Source organism: Oncorhynchus mykiss, chromosome 16 (assembly GCF_013265735.2).
Source record: "Oncorhynchus mykiss isolate Arlee chromosome 16, USDA_OmykA_1.1, whole genome shotgun sequence".
Classification (NCBI taxonomy): Eukaryota; Metazoa; Chordata; class Actinopteri; order Salmoniformes; family Salmonidae; genus Oncorhynchus; species Oncorhynchus mykiss.
This window is the reverse complement of record NC_048580.1, coordinates 18,283,727-18,304,035: the sequence shown is the minus strand read 5'-3', so window position 1 is coordinate 18,304,035 and position 20,309 is coordinate 18,283,727. Positions and strand designations below refer to the sequence as shown.

The 20,309-nt window shown below is 43.3% G+C and overlaps 1 protein-coding gene across 1 annotated transcript in view; it reads right to left on the bottom strand.

Annotated features, from left to right (window-relative positions):
* tbkbp1 (TBK1 binding protein 1) overlaps positions 1–20,309 on the bottom strand; it is a 71,803-nt gene that overhangs the window by 19,597 nt on the left and 31,897 nt on the right. Inside the window, exons 2-5 of the mRNA XM_036946373.1 lie at positions 18,322–18,565; positions 10,684–10,809; positions 7,551–7,655; positions 5,460–5,604 (exon numbers count right to left, since the gene is read on the bottom strand). Of these exons, the coding sequence (XP_036802268.1) occupies positions 5,460–5,604; positions 7,551–7,655; positions 10,684–10,809; positions 18,322–18,549 (604 nt within the window). The 5' untranslated portion in view covers positions 18,550–18,565. The remainder of the gene's footprint in view (positions 1–5,459; positions 5,605–7,550; positions 7,656–10,683; positions 10,810–18,321; positions 18,566–20,309) is intronic.

The window sequence follows — 20,309 nt, the reverse complement described above, 5'->3', positions numbered from 1 at the left end:
AATTTCTTTACTTCACTGTCAATGGCGAACAAGTTGCTTGGAAGTAAAACAAGCTTAGTCGGCACAATGAACAAAGTGAGACGGGAGCTCTCTCCCTCTTTACAAAATAAGGCACCTGCACAGACGTTTAACTCCACAACAGTGCTGAAGAATAACAAGACAACACTCACACTATACCAATGCAAGGCAAGAAAGAACATTTCTGTCAAGAGCACCATGCATCCGACAGTTGCCATAGATGCACGCCGCTTGACCTGTATGAAGAATGGGGAAAAGAGGGCAAAGTTGATCTGTATTATTGATGTTTGATGAAGAGTATCTACCAACCTATGTAAAGATGGGATATATAAGATACCACGTGAGAGCGTTCGTGAAGTGTAAAAAGCTTGCCCACGTGTCAAGTGTTTGCAGACGGAAAGAAAATGTTATTGAGGAGTCTGTGAATGTAAAATGTTGCAAATGTGGTGGGGATCATATTTCTGAATTCCCAGAGTGCCCTGAGGGGGTGAAAGAGGTTGAGGTGTCAAGGATCAGGGCTGTACAGCAAATCCCCTACAGGTGGTGAAGAGAGTTGAAGGGGAAAGAGACCACAGCGCTGAAGAAGATATGGCAGTGGACGGACCGCAACCAGTTGCAAATGTTGTACGCCAATCAAGTGAAATGGATACACTTATTGTAATGAAGGTGGATTTTGTAGCATTTATAACCACTGTTATTAACTGTACTGTACAAGAAGTCCAAGAAGCTGGACATCATTAAACAGTATCTGCAAGCCAACATGTGTTTGGGCCGCCGACGCTTCACAGCAGAAGCACCGCTTGGACTACTGTCGCCAGAAAATGTCCCGCCCTCACAGGATCCTTCTGAGCCTGAGTAGAGACCTGATTAGAATGTTGTTAGAAAAGCAGTCTGACTTAGTTTAAAAAAATTGTTGCTATTGATAAATTATATAGACACAGTACCAGTCAAAAGTTCGGACAAAACTACTCATTTAAGGGGTTTTCTTTATTTTTTACTATTTTCTACATTGTAGAATAAAAAAGTAAAGACATCAAAACGATGAAATAACACATATGAAATCATGTAGTAACCAAAAAAGTGTTTATACATGTATTTTTTATTTTTTATATATTCTTCAAAGTAGCCACCATTTGCCTTGATGACAGCTTTGTACACTCTAGGCATTCTCTCAACCAGCTTCATGAGGTAGTCACCTGGAATGCATTTCAATGAACATGTGTGCCTTGTTAAAAGTTCATTTGTGGAATTAAAATACAGTTTTATATCTTTATGTTTGAAGCCTGAAATGTGGCAAAAGGTCGCAAAGTTCAAGGGGGCCGAATACTTTCGCAAGGCACTGTAAAACATTCCACCTTCTCCACTGCTGTTCCGTCGATGTGGATAGGGGGGTGCTCCCTTTGCTGTTTCCTGAAGTCCACAATCATCTCCTTTGTTTTGTTGACGTTGAGTGAGAGGTTGTTTTCCTGACACCAAACTCCGAGTGCCCTCACCTCCTCCCTGTAGGCTGTCTCGTGGTTGTTGGTAATCAAGCCCACTACTGTTGTGGTGTCTGAAAACATAGATGATTGAGTTGATGGCCACGCAGTCATGGCTGAACAGGGAGTACAGGAGGGGGCTGAGCAGCACCCTTGTGGGGCCTCAGTGTTGAGGATCAGCGAAGTGGAGATGTTGTTTCCTACCTTCACCACCTGGGGGCGGCCAGTCAGAAAGTCAGGACCCAATTGCACAGGGCGTGTTTGAGACCCAGGATCTCAAGCTTAATAATGAGCTTGGAGGGTACTATGGTGTTGAATGCTGAGCTGTAGTCAATGAACAGCATTATTAAATAGATATTCCTTACATAGATATTCCTCCAGATGGGATAGGGCAATGTGGGAACTCATTCAAGACAGTTGGAAAAGCATTCCTCGTGAAGCTGGTTGAGAGAATGCCAAGAGTGTGCAAAGTGTGGCTACTTTGAAGAATATAAAATATCAAATATGTTTAGATTTGTTTAACACTTTTTTGGTTACTACATGATTCCATATGTGTTATTTAATAGTTGTGATGTCTTCACTATTATTCTACAATGTAGAAAATACTACAAATAAGGAAAAACCCTGAATGAGTAGTTGTGTCCAAACTTGTGACTGGCACTGTATATAAACTTGAAAATTGAATAATGTGTGCCTGAACAAAGGGGGGGGGGGGGGGGTCAAAATCAAAAGTAACAGTCAGTATCTGGTGTGGCCACCAGCTGCATTAAGTACTGCAGTGCATCTCCTCCTCATGGACTGCACCAGATTTGCCAGTTCTTGCTGTGAGATGTTACCCCCCTCTTCCACCAATGCACCTGCAAGTTCCTGGACATTTCTGAGGGGAATGGCCCTAGACCTCACCCTCCGATTCAACAGGTCCCAGATGTGCTCAATGGGATTGAGATCCAGGCTCTTTGCTGGCCATGGCAGAACACTGACATTCCTGTCTTCCAGGAAATCACGCACAGAACGAGCAGTATGGCTGGTGGCATTGTCATTCTGGAGGGTCATGTCAGCCTGCAGGAAGGGTACCACATAAGGGAGGAGGATATCTTCCCTGTAACGCACAGCGTTGAGATTGCCTGCAATGACAACAAGCTCAGTCCGATGATACTGTGACACACCGCCCCAGACCATGACGGACCCACCACCTTCAAATCAATCCCGCTCCAGAGTACAGGCCTCGGTGTAACGCTCATTCCTTCGACGATAAACGTGAATCCGACCATCACCCCTGTTGAGACAAAACCGCGACTCGTCAGTGAAGATAACTTTTTGTCAGTCCTGTCTGGTCCAGCGAACAGCGTTGCCTATGGGTTTGTGCCCATAGGCAACATTGTTGCCGGTGATCTCTGGTGAGGACCTGCCTTACAACAGGCCTACAAGTCCTCAGTCCAGCCTCTCTCAGCCTATTGCGGACAGTCTGATCACTGATGGAGGGATTGTGCGTTCCTGGTGTAACTTGGGCAGTTGTTATTGCCATCCTGTACCTGTTCCGCAGGTGTGAAGTTTGGATGTACCGATACTGTGCAGGTGTTGTTACATGTGGTCTGCCACTGCAAGGACGATCAGCTATCCGTCCTGTCTCCCTGTAGCGCTGTCTTAGGTGTCTCACAGTACATTGCAATTTATTGCCCTGGCCACATCTGCAGTCCTTATGATTCCTTGCAGCATGCCTAAGGCACATTCACGCAGAGGTTTTTTAGAGTCAGTAGAAAGGCCTGTCTTGGTTTTCATAACTGTCACCTTAATTGCCTACCGTCTGTAAGCTGTTAGTGTCTTAACGACCGTTCCACAGGTGCATGCTCATTAATTGTTCATGGTTCATTGAACACGCATGGGAAACAGTGTTTAATCTTCTTAGGGCTGAGATCCCGTTAACGGTATCGATATGACAACAGCCAGTGAAAGTGCAGGGCGCCAAATTAAAAACAACAGAAATCCCATAATTAAAATTCCTCAAACATAGAAGTATTTCACACCATTTTAATGATACACTTCTTGTTAATCCCACCACAGTGTCCGATTTCAAATAGGCTTTACAGCGAAAGCACCACAAACGATTATGTTAGGTCAGAGCCAAGTCACAGAAAAACACAGCCATTTTTCAAGCCAAAGAGAGGAGTCACAAAAATCAGAAATAGAGATAGAATTAATCACTAGCCTTTGATGATCTTCATCAGATGACACTCATAGGACTTCATGTTACACAATACATGTATTTTTTGTTCGATAAAGTTAATATTTATATCAAAAAATCTCAGTATACATTGGCGCGTTATGTTCAGTAGTTCCAAAAACATCCGGTGATTTTGCAGAGAGCCACATCAATTCAAAGAAATACTACTAATAAATGTTGATGAAAATACAAGTGTTATACATGGAACTTTAGATACACTTCTCCTTAATGCAACCGCTGTGTCAGATTTCAAAAAAGCTTTACGGAAAAAGCAAACCATGCAATAATCTGAGTACGGCGCTCAGAGACCAAACAAGCCAAAAAGATATCGGCCATATTGTGCAGTCAACAGAAGTCAGAAATAACATTATAAATATTCACTTACCTTTGATGATCTTCATCAGAATGTACTCCCAGGAATCCCAGTTCCACAATAAATGTTTGTTTTGTTCGATAATGTCCATAATTTATCTCCAAATAGCCACTTTTGTTAGCGCGTTTTGTAAACAAATCCAAACTCACAAAGCGCGTTCACTAGGAGCAGACGAAATGTCAAAAAGTTCTGTTATAGTCCGTAGAAACATGTCAAACGATGTATAGAATCAATCTTTAGGATGTTTTTAACATAAATCTTCAATAATGTTCCAACCAGAGAATTCCTTTGTCTGTAGAATTGCAATGGAACAGAGCTCGCTGTCACGTGAACGAGCGTCACGAGCTCAAGACATTCTGGCAGACCTCTGACTCATTCCCTCTCATTCGGCCCCACTTCACAGTAGAAGCATCAAACAAGGTTCTAAAGACTGTTGACATCTAGTGGAAGCCTTAGGAAGTGAAACATGACCAATATCCCACTGTATCTTCAATAAAGAATGAGTTGAAAAACAACTAACCTCAGATTTCCCACTTCCTGGTGGATTTTTTTCTCAGGTTTTTGCATGCCATATGAGTTCTGTTATACTCACAGACATCATTCAAACAGTTTTAGAAACTTCAGAGTGTTTTCTATCCAAATATACTAATACGCATATATTAGTAACTGGGACTGAGTAGCAGGCAGTTTACTCTGGGTACCTCTGGGCACCTTATTCATCCAAGCTACTCAATACTGCCCCCAGCCATAAGAAGTTTTACACACTTTACAATGAAGATCTGTGAAGTTATTTGGATTTTTACAAATCATCTTTGAAAGACAGGGTCCTGAAAAAGGGACATTTATTTTTTTGCTGAGCCTATATATATATTTGATTGTATTTGATTCTTTCCCCCAGATTGTTTCATTTTGGGGGATCTTTATTATACACCCGCACATTAGGTGGCGGAATGCACATATAATTGTTGCGAATGCCATTATCCCAAAGAAGAAGATGGGTGCGAGTGGTCCTTAGAGGAATGTATTTAACCTTTACTTAACCAGTTAGTTGAGGACCACAGCTCATTAAAAAAAAACACCCCGGTCAACACAGCAAGATATGCTAGGAATAGGAAAAGGAAGACAGAGAAACCTAACTACTGGAACAAACAGGATTGGGGTCCATCCCATTTGAATTTGGCCAGCTCTGGAGGCAGTAAAGCTGCCAATTTTTCTTTTTTCTTTTTATGAGGACATTGACTAATCATATTTTAAATCAGATCCTGGACTAAAGTGTATTGAAATGAAAATACTAATCCAATCCTGCAAGCGTCGGCAGACAATTGTGTGTGAGAAGGGTTTCAAGGCTTGTGCCACCTTAGAGACTCACTGTGATTGTCTGGGCTGTGCAGCTGCAGGTATTGGATGTCCTTGCTGTGTAGCTGGGTGTTGAACTTCTGTAGCGAGTTGTCCCTCTGTCTCAGAGCAGACTCCAGACCTAGGATTCGCTCTACGTGTTTCTCCACTAGGCTGGTCTAGGATCAGATACAGAAACACAAACATATGGCTTTGACAATGATATTCGGAGAAGTTGGGTAAGGCACATACAGATCTGGAATCAGACTAGTGGAAAGTTGGGTGCAAGACCAAATGCTTGTTAGTGTCCTGGTTAGAGTTTGATATATGGTATACATTATGGCAGGTATAACATACACTACCATTCAAAAGTTTGGGGTCACTTAGAAATGTCCTTGTTTTTGAAAGAAAAGCACATTTCTTGTCCATTAAAATATCATCATATTGATAAGAAATACAGTATAGACATTGTTATTGTTGTAAATGGCTATTGTAGGAAACGGCTGAATATCTACATAGGCATACACAGGCCCATTATCAGCAACCATCACTCCTGTGTTCCAATGGCACGTTGTGTTAGCTGATCCAAGTTTATCATTTTAAAAGACTAATTGATCATTAGAAAACCCTTTTGCAATTATGTTAGCACAGCTGAAAACTGTTGTTCTGATTAAAGAAGCAATAAAACTGGCCTTTAGACAAGTTGAGTATTTGGAGCATCAACATTTGTGGGTTCGGTTACTGGCTCAAAATGTCCAGAACCAAATAACTTTCTTCTAAAACTCATCAGTCTATTCTTGTTATGAGAAATCAAGGCTATTCCATGCGAGAAATTAGCAAGAAACTGAGAATCTCGTACAACGCTGTGTACTACTCTCTTCACAGAACAGAGCAAACTGTCTCTAACCAGAATAAAAAAGAGTGGGAGGTCCCAGTGCACAACTGTGCAAGAGGACAAGTACATTAGAGTGTCTAGTTTGAGAAACAGACGCCTCACAAGTCCTCACTGGCAGCTTCATTAAATCGTACCTGCAAAACACCAGTCTCAACGTCAACGGTGAAGAGGCGACTCCGGGATGCTGACCTTCTAGGCAGAGCTCCTCTGTCCAGTGTCTGTGTTCTTTTGCCCATATTCATCTTTTCTTTTTATCTGAGATATGACTTTTTCTTTGCAACTCTGCCTAGAAGGCCAGCATCCCGGAGTCGCCTCTTCACTGTTGATGTTGAGACTGGTGTTTTGCGGGTACGATTTAATGAAGCTGCCAGTCTCCCATCGTACTCATTACACCTCTGTACACCTATGTAGATATTCCATTTAAAATCAGCCGTTTCCAGCTACAATAGTCTTGTACAACTTCAATAATGTCTACACTGTATTTCTGATTAATTTGATGTTATTTTAATGGACAAAAAAAGTTATTTTCTTTCAAAAACAAGGACAGTTCTAAGTGACCCCAAACTTCTGAACAGTAGTGTAGTTAAAATCTTAGCCAGTATAAAGTAATTCTATAGGACCTCACATTTACTGTAAATGGTTTCAGGGTAGGTGGTTTCTACAATCAACCTCTTTCACACACATGATCTAATATCCTTTGGTACACATGCAAAATGCTGAGAGTGCATAGTGATGCTTTTCAATTTCAGACACGATTTTCTTAAATCATTTTTTGGGAAGTAATTTCTAAAGTATTGTTGGGGATCTCTGCTTTATTGGGCTTCAATCTGGCGTGTAACCAGGTAGAACACACAGGCTGGGGTAGAAGCATGGCCTCATAATTAATCATGAGAAACCCTCTACTGATATAGGGCCTCTGAACAGCTGCTTGGGGTTAGGCAAGGCTCTAGACCCCCTGTCGTCATTGCAACTTAGGGAAAGTGTTCAATAAATAATTAACGTTCCTAAAAAGTTTGAATATGAATATTTAATATCATTATATGGATGTTCAAAAAGCATTTTTGGGACATTTGTGGACATATCGTGGATTGGCTGGATGGAGGGATGCAGTGATGAAGAAGTGGATGGATGGAAGGTAGGAAGGAAGGAAGGAGGGATGCAGGGATGGGAAATGGCTGGATGAAGGGTGGAGGGACGCAGAGATGAAGGTATGGGATGGAGGTATCTGACCATCTTGTCCAGGTCTCTCTGGAGGTTGCTCTTCTCCATGTGGATTTTCTCATAGGCCTGAATAACATCCTCCAGCTGCTCCTCACGCTCCTTCCTCTTCTGGGCCTGGGGGAGAGAGGGAGAGGGAGAGAGAGAGAGAGGAGAGAGTGAGAGGGGGAGAAGAGAGAGAGAGTAAGAGAGAAAGAGAAAGGGAGAGAGAGATGAGGAAATATATGACTGAAGGGCCAGCCACAAGTTCCTGTTTTGATTCATGTCACTGTTGAAACTTCTTAGAAACAAAACAGATTCACTTGTTTATTAGAGGGTTTTTTTGTTGAATGTTTTTCTCAGTCTGAAGCCTGAACAAATATTGCATAATGATCCTTATACAGGACAACTTCAGACCGTGTTAGTGTCAACAACAAAACAATTATGTATTTGTCACATTTGATGGATTTCAGCAGGTATAGACTTTCACTACTGTGAAATTCTTACTTTATAGCCCTTTCCCAAAAATGCAGAGTTAAAAAGTAAGAAAATGAGCAAATATAAAATAGTAACACAACAACTAACAATAACGAGGCTATATGCAAGGAGTACCGGTACGAGGTATAAGGTAGCTGAGTACTTCTTTAGGGGTAAAAGTGACTAGGCAATCAGGATAGATAATAAACAGAGTAGCAGAAGCTTGAACGTGTGTGTATGGGTGTGTGTGTGTAGCATCAATATCCATGTGTGTGTGTTGGAGTGTCAGTGTCGTGTGTATGAGTGAGTGTGTGGGTAGAGTCCAGTGATTGTGCATAGAGTCAGTCTAAGAGAGTCAGTGACTCTATGCACAGGTCAATGAAATAGTCCGGGTAAACATTTGATTAACTGTTCAGCAGTCTTATAGTTTGGGGGTAGAAGCTTTTCAGGTGCCTTTTGGTCCCAGACTTGGTGCTCCGGTACCGCTTGCAGGTGATCGAACCTTGCGGGGGTTCGCCACTGTATATGGCATGGGTGGCTGGGGTCTTTGACAATTTTCCTTCCTCTGACACCGTCTGGTATAAAGGTTCTGGGTGGCAGGGAAGTAGGCCCCAATGATGTACTGGGCCATTCCCACCACCCTCTGTAGCACCTTGCGATCAAAGGCGGTTGCCATACCAAGCGGTGATGAAGCCAGTCAATATGCTCTCAATGGTGCACCTGTACAACTTTTTGAGGATCTGAGGGGCCATGCCAAATCTTTCCAACCTGCTCCACGACAGCTCCGTCGATGTGGAAGCTCCCCCCTCTGTATCCTGTAGTCCACGCTCAGCTCCTTTGTCTTGCTGACGTTGAGGGAGAGGTTGTTGTCCTCGCACCACACTGCCAGGTCTCAGACCTCTTCCCTGTAGGCTGTCTCATTGTCATTGGTGATCAGGCCTACCACTGTGTTGTCAGCAAACTTAATGATGGTAGAGTTGTGCATGGCCACACAGTTGTGAACAGGGAGTACAGGAGGGGATTAAGCATACACCCCTGAGGGGCCCCCATGTTGAGGGTCAGCATGGCAGATATGTTGTTACCTACCCTCACCACCTGGGGGCACCTGTCAGAAAGTCCAGGATCCAGTTGCAGAGGAAGGTGTTCAGTCTCCAGGGTTCCGAGCTTGGTGATGAGCTTGGAGGGGACTATGGTGTTGAACGCTGAGCTGTATTCAGTGATGTGTGCCATCACCAGCCATTCATGGTTACAGTGTCTCCGACAGTCTCGACAGACTTTACATGTATTCTCATTCCATCAATTAGTTTCAACATTGAGACAAAAGACTTTGCAACAATAGTATCTTGGTTACTTTTACACCCACAGATCAAGGCCCGTATTCATAAAGCCTCTCGGAGTAGGATAGGCCATAGAATCTTGTTCATTATTATCTAAAAGGCTAAACTGATCCTATATCAGCACTCCTACTCTGAGACTCTTTGTGAACATGGGCCCTGTCTGATAACTAGATTGTCAAAGTCATAGAAACTCATTACTGATAATGTATGTGGGAGACATGGTGGGCAAATGGATAGATGACTTTGGAAAAAGACAAATGAAAGAGATCAAGATGGAAACAAAGGAGGGGGCGGGAAAGCATCTGATGAGAAAGAGAAAGAGAGCTAGAAAGAAAGAGAGCAAGGGAGACAGAGAAAAAGAGAGAGCGAGAGAGAGGGGAAGAGAGAGAGGAAGAGGTCCAGAGAGAAAGGAGTGAGAGAAAGAGTGAGAGAAAGTCAGAAAAAAGAGAGAGAGGGAAAGAGAGAAAGGGAGCTAGGACAAAGAGAGATATGACATTACTGGATGCTTGAGCAAAGAATTATTCAGCAGCAGCGTGTCTATGGTAACACACTGAAATCACGGCCAAGGTGAGCCAGGCTGTCAACATCGTGACTAAGATGAGTGGATAGCTTTGTGGATAGCAACCATCGTCTTCCTACAGGGGTGGACTGGGACCAGAAATCAGCCCTGGCATTTCTAACACACTGGCCCATTTCTTTCTTTGAGGCCCCCATTATTAACCAGATAATGAGAAGTCTGTGCAACAAAAAAAATGAGTTAGACAGGCCCACTAAGCTGAAAATGGACCAGACAAGTCCGCCCCTGTTTTACTAGGTGGAAGCCACCGTTTCAGGTTAGCAGGGGAAGCAAAAAGTGCCTTGACTGTGTATGGAGCATACTCGCTGAGGCGTGACACATTCAATCTTTTATAAAGGCCTGTGTTGAAGTGCTGTGACCTTGTGTCTTCCATGGGCACACTTTGACTCGCTCCCCATAAACCACTTCCTCCCTCTCGCTCTTTTACTCTCTCACAGCTTTGCATACTCCCTCCACACCGCTCCCCCTCACCTCTCCTCTCTTGCCTCTCCTTCCACCCTCTCAGCAAGAGACAAAGTGATATACCATTTTTTTACAGGGAAGAATAGAGTAGTTATTTTGTTTTATGGCCAGAGGAAACACTGCTCTAGCAATGTTTACACTGTGTACAAACTACTGCCTGCTCCCACACACTTATTCTGAAAACCAAAAGCATCTCAGTTTTCACAGTTTGCAAAATCATCCTGTGATTTGATTTGACCACGGAAAGGACAGCAACTGCCTTTCATAAATACTGCATTGTGGGTGGAATTAAATTAACCCCCAGGTGTCTCACCTCGTGAGTGAGGGCGTTGACTCTCTGTTGCAGGTTGCCGTTCTCTGACTGCAGCAGGGCATTCTCCTTGGACTCAAAGCTGCAGTAGGAGTTCCTGTCCTCCCCAAACTCACTGATCATTGGGAACTGGGAAGGGAGAGATAATCATGGCATTATGTACACATACATACATGGGAAATAAGGGGGATAATTATGCTGTGGTAGCCATGCTGGTTAAGTGTGCCTTGAATTATAAATAAATCACTGACAGTGTCACCAGCAAAGCACCCCCACACAGTCACACCTCCTCCTCCATGCTTCACAGTGGGAACCACATATGCGGAGATCATCCGTTCACCTACTCTGCATCTCACAAAGACACGTAGGTTGGAACCAAAAAATCTCAAATTTGGAGTCATCAGACCAAAGGACAGATTTCTACAGGGAAAATGTCTATTGCTCATGTTTCTTGGCCCAAGCAAGTCTCTTCTTATTATTGGTGTCCTTTAGTAGTGGTTTCTTTGCAGCAATTTGACCATGAAGGCCTGATTCACAGTCTCCTCTGAACAGTTGCTGTTGAGATGTGTCTGTTACTTAAACTCTGTGAAGCATTTATTAAATAAATGCAGGCTGCAATCTGAGGTGCAGTTATCTTTAATGAACTTATCCTGTGCAGCAGAGGTAACTCTGGGTCTTCCTCTCCTATGACGGTCCTCATAAAAGCCAGTTTCATCATAGCGTTTGATGTTTTTTGCGACTGCACTTTAAAACTTTCAAAATCCTTGACATTTTAAAAATGGACTGACCTTCATATCTTAAAGTAATGATGGACTGTTGTTTCTCTTTGCTTATTTGAGCTGTTCTTGACATAATATTGACTTGATATTTTACCAAATAGGGCTACCACCCCTACCTTGTCACAACACAACTGATTGGCTCAAACGCATTAAGGAAAGAAATTCCACAAATTAACTTTTAACAAGGCACACCTGTTAATTGAAATACGATCCAGGTGACTACCTCATGAAGCTGGTTGAGAGAATGCCAAGAGTGTGCAAAGCTGTCATCAAGGCAAATGGTGGCTACTTTGAAGAATCTCAAAGATAAAATATATATTTTGTTTAACACTTCACTTTTTTGGTTACTACATGAATCCATATATGTTATTTCATAGTTTTGATGTCTTCACTATTATTCTACAACGTAGAAAATAGTAAAAAAATAATTAAAAACCCTGGAATGAGTAGGTGTGTACTTTACCTGTGTAAAATAATAATTACATCTTGTTAGACTTTACTGATGTAGGATCTTCATTTGAACCAGTTTGCTACAGCTGGAAAGTAATGCTGCACAACAGGAAATGTGCATTATTATGTGGATTATACGTAATGGACATTTTTGTAGGGGTTGATCTATTTTTTTGTAAGGGAAAATCAAAGGGAAAATTACAAACTTCAGAAGCCTTTAAACCTCAAATACACTACGTCTTTTACATTTCCTGCAGGAAAGTTCTCCTGCAACGCGGTGATCCTACATTGTTAGAGAAATACAGAGAAATACAGAGCATAGAGGGACAGCATGAGTGAGTTGAGCATCTGGGGAAACCAAACCAAACAGGGACAACACAAGTTATATAATATAACCAGAAAGCAAATGATGGTTACAGCTCATCTCTCTTTTGGAGAACCTAAATCATCCAGTGATGTTGATGTGAGGAACAAACAGACATTTTCCATTTAGAGGAACACTTCTTTCTACTCAGGCTGAATTAGCAGAGCGTGTTGGAGCTCTGGAAGGAAGTCTCCAGGGCCACACAGTCGTCACACTGTGAAGCACAAGCCACTCTAAACCATGGACGTCATTTGGGTATGGCAGGGTAAGGCAGTCACCATACCCTAGCTCAAGACAATAAATGTAAAGTAGGCTAAATATCAAACCAATCCCGATTAAAATGCAATGGCTGTTTTCCGTATTGGCTGGCTGTTTTCCGTATTTGCTGGCTGTTTTCCGTATTGGCTGGCTGTTTAGCGTATTTACTGACTGTTTAGCGTATTTACTGACTGGCTTTAGGACCATGCGCAGCATTGCTTGAGGAGCAGCTGCCAGCCTGCATCCTTTTCTCTCCCTTTTAGAAAGCAAAGAGCAGAGACGGTGACAGTTTATCTTGTGAGTCAGCCATTTAGGCAGTGCGCCGATTGCTTTGAATTTGATGTCGGCATTTGAACTTGGCCTTGTAAGCCTTGTTGTAATCTGATAGCCAGGGGCTGAATTGGGAGGTGGGGGGTGGGGAAACCCTCTTTTTCAGTGACCGTTCAAAACACAAAGCTATTTTATTACCATTAAAATATAGGCTGTGATAGCTGTAGGCATAATGGATATTCAAATCAAATCAAATGTTATTTGTCACATACACGGGGTTAGCAGATGTTAATACGAGTGTAGTGAAATACTTGTGCTTCTAGTTCCGACAATGCAGTAATAACCAACGAGTAATCTAACCTAACAACAAGGATATTCATTCATCCAGTAGGCTAGTGGAATTTTGGTTTCATGTATTCGTATTCATGTACTTGCTTTTTAGCGCATTTTGGCTTCAAAGACAATAACAATTGTAGGCTATAACAAATGTACATTGTCATGCAGTGACAGAATGATAATTGAGATCATGCAAATCATTAATTATTACTTAGTTGGGCTAACTTTAAAAAAACATTTTTGCTGTAGATCTACTCCATCATCATCCTCTGCCTGCATCTCTAAGACAACAGGTTTTCACAGTCTCACTGCAGAATTAGACGTTGTCCAAATTTGACGTTTAAACGTCAAATTTGCTCCTGCTGCTCTGTATCGTTTCATTTCTCCAAACGTCTCCAAACGTCACATTTCGAAGTTAAGTTTAGGCACTCATTCTGAATTCTGAATGGTTAAAGTAAGGGTTAAGGTTTGGGATAGGGTTAAAAATGTAAAAAATAAAAACACTGTCCACGACTGGGATTGAACACGCAACCTTCTGATATATTCGCCCATCCACCACCCCCGTCCACAACACCCTTGCAAAAGTCTACATCAAGCCTACTTGATGGTAATAGTGCTCACTGTTGCCCCCAGTGGCAAGTTTTGAAGGCATTTCCGACATCAGAACATGCATAGATGTCCAATTTCGGTCAATCTTGAATGACTGGGCTGCCCTAATCCCTACCTATAGACTACCTGCCTCTGTTATAATGAATTTCCACCTCTCACTCTATCAGTCTTGATTGTCCATCTTCCTCAATTTAAATGAGATTTTCTTATAAATCTTGCAGGCAAAACGTAATTAAACATTGCTACGTTATTTAGCTATAGTGTGGATGTAGAGCTTTTTTTTAAATATAAAAAGCACCCAGATAGTGCAACTACTGCATAGGCAACACAATAATATCAGACAGAGACAAGCTGGCCCGGGGAAGAAAATGTGTGAGCCGCCCCCTCATTGGCTACTATGTTGCAATATCAATATTTGTTGATGCAAAATGTTTCAATATTCTCTGATCCGGCTAGTTTGTTGATACAATGTTTCAATATTCTCAGAGCTACCTTGTTGATACAATGCTTCGATATTCGCAGAAGGTTTCCCTACCCTGGCGAATAATGCAGACAGGCAAATGCAAAACTGAGCGGGAAGCGCACAAGACAACGTTGGTGGGAAGCCCAGGAGACAATGACACTCTCGTAATAGCCTTCACAAGGGTGGCTTTATAAAGCCTAAAGCAGGGGGTCGGCAACCTTTTCATGTGGAGTGCCAATTTACAATTGATCATACCATTTCTTAAGATCTGTGTGCTAGTTATGATACCTAACTGTGCTAAAATACATTTTAATTGCCCATAAACAAAATAATTCTATACTGGCCACTAAACTGTCCATTCAGCTCCATGCCACGGAGCTCCACTATGTCTACCTGTAGGCTACCAAGGAGCTAAACACTTTAAAAAGGCATGTGTAGATGTTCCTTTTGTATTTCGTGATTTTTGTCACTCTTTGGTTGAGTTTGTCATCATGAGTCCCTGTCGATTGTAGACTTAAGTAAGTCTTTGATGTATGCAGGGGTGCATTTTTGTCCCCCCCCCAGTTCTATAATAAGAAGGTGATACAAAACGAGGCAACGGTGTGCTTTAGGACCATGCGGACGCCCCCGAGCCCCCCTCCACACACATTTCTAAAACCAAAATTGCGCCCCTGGATGTATGCCTTTTATTTCAAATCATGTGTAGGATTTATCTGGCATAGTTCGCGGTCAGCTGTTTCTTTTACTCCGGTTACTTTCACATTAATGTCGGCCTTGTTTTTATTTTTTATTTCGGCTTTATTTAACCAGATAGGCCAGTTGAGAACAAGTTCTCATTCACAACTGCGACCTGGCCAAGATAAAGCAAGGCAGTGCGACACAAACAAAATTTTCGATTTTTGCACTTTGTTCCAGGCTTTGGGGGTGACCAGTGAAATATACCTGCTGGAGCGCGTGCTACAGTATGGGTGGGTGTTGCTATGGTGACCAGTGAGCTGAGATAAGGCGGAGCTTTACCTAGCAAAGACTTGTGCAAGTAGAAATGGTGTGCAAAAGAGCAAAAAAAAGTCAATAAAAACAATATGGGGATGACCTGGAGCCAGTGGGTTTGGGGATGACCTGGAGCCAGTGGGTTTGGGGATGACCTGGAGCCAGTGGGTTTGGGGATGACCTGGAGCCAGTGGGTTTGGCGACGAATATGTAGCGAGGACCAGCCAACGAGAGCATACAGGTCGCAGTGGTGGATAGTATATGGGGCTTTGGTGACAAATCGAATGGCACAGTGATAGACTGCATGCAATTTGCTGAGTAGAGTATTGTAGGCTATTTTGTAAATTACATTGCCAAAGTCGAGGATCGGTAGGATAGTCAGTTTTACGAGGGTATGTTTGGCAGCATGAGTGAAGTAGGAAGCCGATTCTAGATTTCATTTTGGATTGGAGATGCTTAATGTGAGTCTGGAAGGAGAGTTTACAGTCTGGCCAGACACCTAGGTATTTATAGTTGTCCACATATTCTAAGTCAGAACCGTCCAGAGTAGTGATGCTAGTCGGGCGGGCAGGTGCGGGCAGCGATCGGTTGAAGAACATGCATTTCGTTTTACTAGCATTTAAGAGCAGTTGCAGGCCACGGAAGGAGTGTTGTATGACGTTGAAGCTCGTTTGGAAAGAAGGGCCAGATGTCCAAAGAAGGGCCAGAGGTATACAGAATGGTGTCGTCTGCGTAGAGGTGGATCAAAGAATCAGCGACATCATTGATATATACAGAGAAAAGAGTCGGCCCGAGAAGTTGTGACTCGATTGCGTGTATTATGCTTATATTTAATGTTGCACTGTATGCGCCATTACACAAGTAAATGAGTCAATTTATGACGAGGAGGACAGTTGTGGTTCACATTGTACACTCAGTTTCACAGACATTTAAGCCAAATACTGCAGTTATAATTCATGTCTGGGGTCCTTTTGGTTTGTTTTTGCTGTTCTCCATATAATTTGTGAGTTTTTCAATTGTGTCAAAATGCAGTAAATGAGCCTGAAACTTAAAAATGCCTTGGGGGAGTTGACCCCCCCCCACCCCACTTTGCCATACCCTAGGTTTAGCTGAACTGACGCACCTGCTCTAAACTCTCTACTTGTCATCCACCTTACTTTAAACCAGCCTTAACATTGGAGAATTTTTTTAAAACATTTTCATATCTGCAACTCATATTCAGACCAACTAATTCCTCACATTTGTGCAATTTTGGAAAGGCCAATCGCATTATCAAAAAAAATAGCACAGACTAGCTACGTAATGTATTTAAACAGGCACAGCACATCGTATTTAGTAGGAATCTTGCTATTCTATTTCATCTGTCACAAGAGAATAATTCAGTACTAACCAAATCAACGCATTCTTTTTTGGGGTGATTAAAACTGAACAAACTGTTATTTTAATAAAGACTTTATAGGCATTCAACCGCACTGCAACCTTATGGAGGCCAAAAGCCTTGAGTGCCAGCTGCTTTCCTAATGGACAGTCTGTTACTGAGGGTACATACATCTGGGGGGGCAGGACAGAGACAAAAATAGCAATCTCAAGCCCCGAGGGCACTCTCTTCACCACCCTCCCGCTCACTCTCTTCTCCTCTTTATTTCTCTCTCTCTTGCCCTTCTCTCTGTACCTTGCTCTTCACCCATCTCTCTCTCTTCCCTCCACCCCTCTCTCTCCATCCTGTCCGCTTTCTCTCCTCTCTTTCATCCCACCTGCAGCGTTGTCCCACAGGGTCACATTAGAGTCCCCCCTGCCAGGTGGGGCAGCTCAGACTGTTCATCTGCTGCACCAGCTGTGTTCCTCTACACTACTTCTCCTGCTACTCCATGCATGTAGAGAGCGGGGGTGACACATCACTTACTCAGCACAATACCACCACAGATGGGATACTGAGACCTCGTCCCTCACATGCAACATGCAACAGTGGTAGTCATCAACACAGGGCATATGGAAGCTAGATTTGTCAGTAAGTAGCCTTGCACGAGACTTGGCGTCTGCGAGCTGGAACAGCTCATAGGAGCAGGAGACTCCTTTTTCTGTAGCGTGAGGCAGCTTGATGTGCAAGTACACCCCCTGGACAGGTATGACTCGGCCGGGGATCAAACTCTCAACCTTCCAATATCAGGGTGGACACTCTAATCACAAGGCCGTCAGTAAGTAAGTGAGACTCCTGGGCAATTCCACGTTTAAAAACAAAAACCATCGATTTAAAAGTTTAACAAACCATTCAAACTATGCTCAATGACTACTTTGAACTATTTACACAGTAAAAATATATACAGTACCAGTCAAAAGCTTAGACACATACTTTGTATTTGAGATTCTTAAAAGTAGCCACCATTTGCCTTGATAACAGCTTTGCACACTCCTCGCATTCTCTCAACCAGCTTCATGAGGTAGTCACCTGGAAGGCATTTCAATTAACAGGTGTGCCTTGTTAAAAGTTTGTTAAAAATGTGTGGAATTTCTTTCATTCTTAATGCGTTTCAGCCAATCAGTTGTGTTGTGACAAGGTAGGGGTGGTAAACAGAAGATAGCACTATTTGGTAAAAGATAAAGCCCATATTATGGCAAGAACAGCTCAAATAAGCAAAGAGAAACAACTGTCCATCATTACTTTAAGACATGAAGGTCAGTCAATATGGAAAATGCCAAGAACTTTGAAAGTTTCTTCAAGTGCATTCGCTAAAACCATCAAGCTCTATGATGAAACTGGCTCTCATGAGGACTGCCACAGGAAAGGAAGACCCAGAGTTAATTATGCTGCACAGGATAAGTTCATTAGAGTTAACTGCACCTCAGATTGCAGCCCAAATAAATGCTTCACAGAGTTCAGGTAACAGACACATCTCAACATGTTCAGTGGTGACTGCATGAATCAGGCTTTCATGGTTGAATTGGTGCAAAGAAACCACTACTAAAGGACACCAATAATAAGAAGAGACTTGCTTGGGCCAAAGAGTTTGTCTTTCCCAGAAACATCTCAGACCCCTAACTGGAGCTTAGACTATTTCCTGGTCATGTCACATGGTCAGGATCAGGAAAAGCTCATCTGTCAACCTATCAGCTCTGAGGCCTACCTTGATCTCGTAGATCTTGAGCTTCCTCTTAATGCCGCTGTTCTCTCTCTCCAGGCCCGCCAGCCGTGTCTTGATGTCCTGGTAGGCGGTGATGAGTGTGAAGTGGGAGGCGGAGTACATGTCTTCAGGGAGGGGTGAGGAGGACCAGCCCACGTCGCCACAGCCGTCCTCTTTTAAGCCCTCGCCACCTCCCAGCAGCCTAAGCTCACCGCCGAATAGAGACTCCATTGCTCAGAGCCTCAACCTGCCAGAGGGGGAGAGAGATGATTAGTAGGAAGATACACAACATGACCAAAAGTATGTGGACACCTGCTCGTCAAACATGTCGTTCCAAAATCATGGGCATTGAAATGGTGTTGGTCCCCCCTTTGCTGCTATAACAAATCAAATCAAAGTTTATTTGTCACGTGCGCCGAATACAACAGGTGCAAACCTTACAGTGGAATGCTTACTTACAGGCTCTAACCAATGGCGCAGGAAAAAAAGGTGTGTGTGTGTGTGTGTGTGTGTAGGTGAGTAAAGAAATAAAACAACAGTAAAAAGACATTTGAAAAAAAGAGTAGGAAGGCTATATACAGACACCTGTTAGTCAGGCTTATTGAGGTAGTATGTACATGTAGGTATCGTTAAAGTGCCTATGCATATAGGCTATGATGAACAGAGTAGCAGGAGCGTAAAAGAGGGGTTGGCGGATGGTGGGACACAATGAAGATAGCCCGGTTAGCCAATGTGTGGGAGCACTGGTTGGTGGGGCCAATTTAGGTAGTATGTACATGAATGTATAGTTAAAGTGACTATGCATATAAGATAAACAGAGTAGCAGCAGCGTAAAAGAGGGGTTGGGGGTGGCACACAATGCAAATAGTCCGGGTAGCCATTTGATTACCTGTTCAGGAGTCTTATGGCTTGGGGGTAAAAACTGTTGAGAAGCCTTTTTGTCCTAGACTTGGCACTCCGGTACAGCTTGCCATGCAGTATTAGAGAGAACAGGGGTGGCTGGGGTCTTTGGCAATTTTTAGGGCCTTCCTCTGACACCGCCTGGTGTAGAGGTCCTGGATGGCAGGCAGCTTTGCCCCAGTGATGTACTGGGCCATACGCACTACCCTCTGAAGTGCCTTGTGGTCGGAGGCCGAGCAATTGCCGTACTAGGCAGTGATGCAACCGGTCAGGATGCTCTCGATGTTGCAGCTGTGGAACCCTTTGAGGATCTCAGGACCCATGCCAAATATTTTTAGTTTCCTGAGGGGGAATAGGCTTTGTTGTGCACTCTTCACGACTGTCTTGGTGTGTTTGGACCAATCTAGTTTGTTGTTGATGTGGACACCAAGGAATTTGAAGCGCTCAACCTGCTCCACTACAGCCCAGTTGATGAGAATGGGGAAGTGCTCTGTGCTCCTTTTCCTGTAGTCCACAATCATCTTCTTAGTCTTGGTTACGTTGAGGGATAGGTTGTTATTCTGGCACCACCCGGCCAGGTCTCTGACCTCCTTCCTATAGGCTGTCTCGTCGTTGTCGGTGATCAGGCCTACCACTGTTGTGTCGTCAGCAAACTTAATGATGGTGTTGGAGTCGTGCCTGGCCATGCAGTCGTGGGTGAACAGGGAGTACAGGAGGGGAATGAGCACGCACCCCTGGGGAGCTCCAGTGTTGAGGATCAGCATGGCAGATGTGTTGCTACCTACCCTCACCACCTGGGGGCGGCCTGTCAGGAAGTCCAGGATCCAGTTGCAGAGGGAGGTGTTTAGTCCCAGGATCCTTAGCTTGGTGATGAACTTTGAGGGTACTATGGTGTTGAACGCTGAGCTGTAGTCAATGAACAGCATCCTCACATAGGTGTTCCTTTTGTCCAGGTGGGAAAGGGCAGTGTGGAGTGCAATAGAGATTGCATCATCTGTGGATCTGTTTGGGCGGTATGCAAATTGGAGTGGGTCTAGGGTTTCTGGGATAATGGTGATGATATGAGCCATTACCAGCCTTTCAAAGCACTT